Here is a 1,280-nt window from a genome sequence, read left to right as displayed (position 1 = left end):
AGTTCAAAATCAAATCTGAAGTCTTCACACGAAGACTCCTAACACATGACATGATCCTATTTGTAAATTTATTATGAATGTATGAAATATAAAATAGTAGTAAGTAGTATTCAATGATACACTCACATATCATATAAAGGATCCCAAACCAATCCCACATAGTCACGGCATTGACCTCTTTAAATAGTGGCTGGCTAAATTTTGAACAGTTCATGTATCTCACTTATAAACTGAATAAAGATGGCCATTGTTTGGAGAGAGAGTTCAACTGTGGAGAAAGAAGTCAATCTGCCGGCCGGTTGGCGATTCGATCCAACCGACGTAGAGCTGATACAATTTTATCTCACAAAAATAGTGGCCCGCGAACCTCTCCCAGCTAACGTCATGAAGGAGATCGATGCACACCACTTCTACCAGCACCATCCTCAGGATCTAGGTACGGATTTCGATTCATTCATTCATTCATTTAATCATATATACCTCTAATCATTTCGAATTCTTTGCAGTACATGACTCGATGCGGCTCTATGACGAATATTTCTTGGTCCATGGGGATGAATATTTCCATGGAAAAATCAACAACATGAAACTTGTCTGCGAAGGCGACGTTGGATCCTGGAGATCTCTGGAAATGAAGAAGAAATAGTCGACATGAATGGAAACGTCGTTATCGCCTTCAAGATCCATTATACCTTTTTCTATCCCGAATCGAAAGGAACAAATTGGACAATGGAACTATACCGTTTGCCTGTTCCCAGAAATGAAGAGGTACTATATTAACATTATTCATTTAATTTATAATTTACTTTTTTAATTTTCTTCTTAAATTTGTATCCAGGCTTCAGGTAGAGAAGAGTGGGTGGTGGCAAGGATCGGAGGAGCAGAAGAATGTTAAAGGAGGGTTGACAATATTAATTCTTTGTTTCAGTTTAGTATACAACAATGTTTCTACTCTAGTGAGGAGTTGTTGTTACTATTTTGTACAAGGTTTAGTGTTGATAATAACAAACCCTATCCCTACCTTAATTATAGGGTTTTACTTTCACTGACCACACTGTTTTATTTTCTTGATTTTACATAAATGATAAGATTCTCCAAACCAACTCTAAAATTTAATTTATTCATAAATGAAAATCATTCATTATTTAGATATTCTACTATTCCATACGTCCGCCATTAATCATCTCAATTTGTCATTTTTGTCGGTCCTTGAATAATTACTTATTTGCATCAATAAAGTATTAGTAATTCTTTGTTCTATATTAGTATACACCAATCTA

General features: G+C 35.2%; 1 protein-coding gene across 1 annotated transcript; it reads left to right on the top strand.

Moving 5' to 3' along the window:
* The first annotated feature begins 240 nt into the window (after nucleotides 1-240).
* Nucleotides 241-646, top strand: LOC121791058 (NAC domain-containing protein 102-like). The gene is made up of 2 exons (XM_042189113.1): nucleotides 241-436; nucleotides 507-646. Exons 1-2 carry the CDS (start codon nucleotides 241-243, stop codon nucleotides 644-646), a joined length of 336 nt encoding a protein of 111 aa, XP_042045047.1.
* Nucleotides 647-1,280: the final 634 nt, after the last annotated feature.

The sequence above is a fragment of the Salvia splendens genome, unplaced genomic scaffold (assembly GCF_004379255.2).
Source record: "Salvia splendens isolate huo1 unplaced genomic scaffold, SspV2 ctg710, whole genome shotgun sequence".
NCBI lineage: Eukaryota > Viridiplantae > Streptophyta > Magnoliopsida > Lamiales > Lamiaceae > Salvia > Salvia splendens.
The sequence above is the reverse complement of the archived record's forward strand: the minus strand, read 5'-3'. Positions and strand labels throughout refer to the sequence as shown.

What these genes read in the sequence shown, in the direction of transcription:
- LOC121791058 (XM_042189113.1), top strand. Translation starts at nt 241, where the DNA reads ATGGCCATTGTTTGGAGAGAGAGTTCAACTGTGGAGAAAGAAGTCAAT. An exon ending in GCACCATCCTCAGGATCTAG is followed by an intron (nt 437 to 506) that starts GTACGGATTTCG and finishes AATTCTTTGCAG; the next exon opens with TACATGACTCGATGCGGCTC.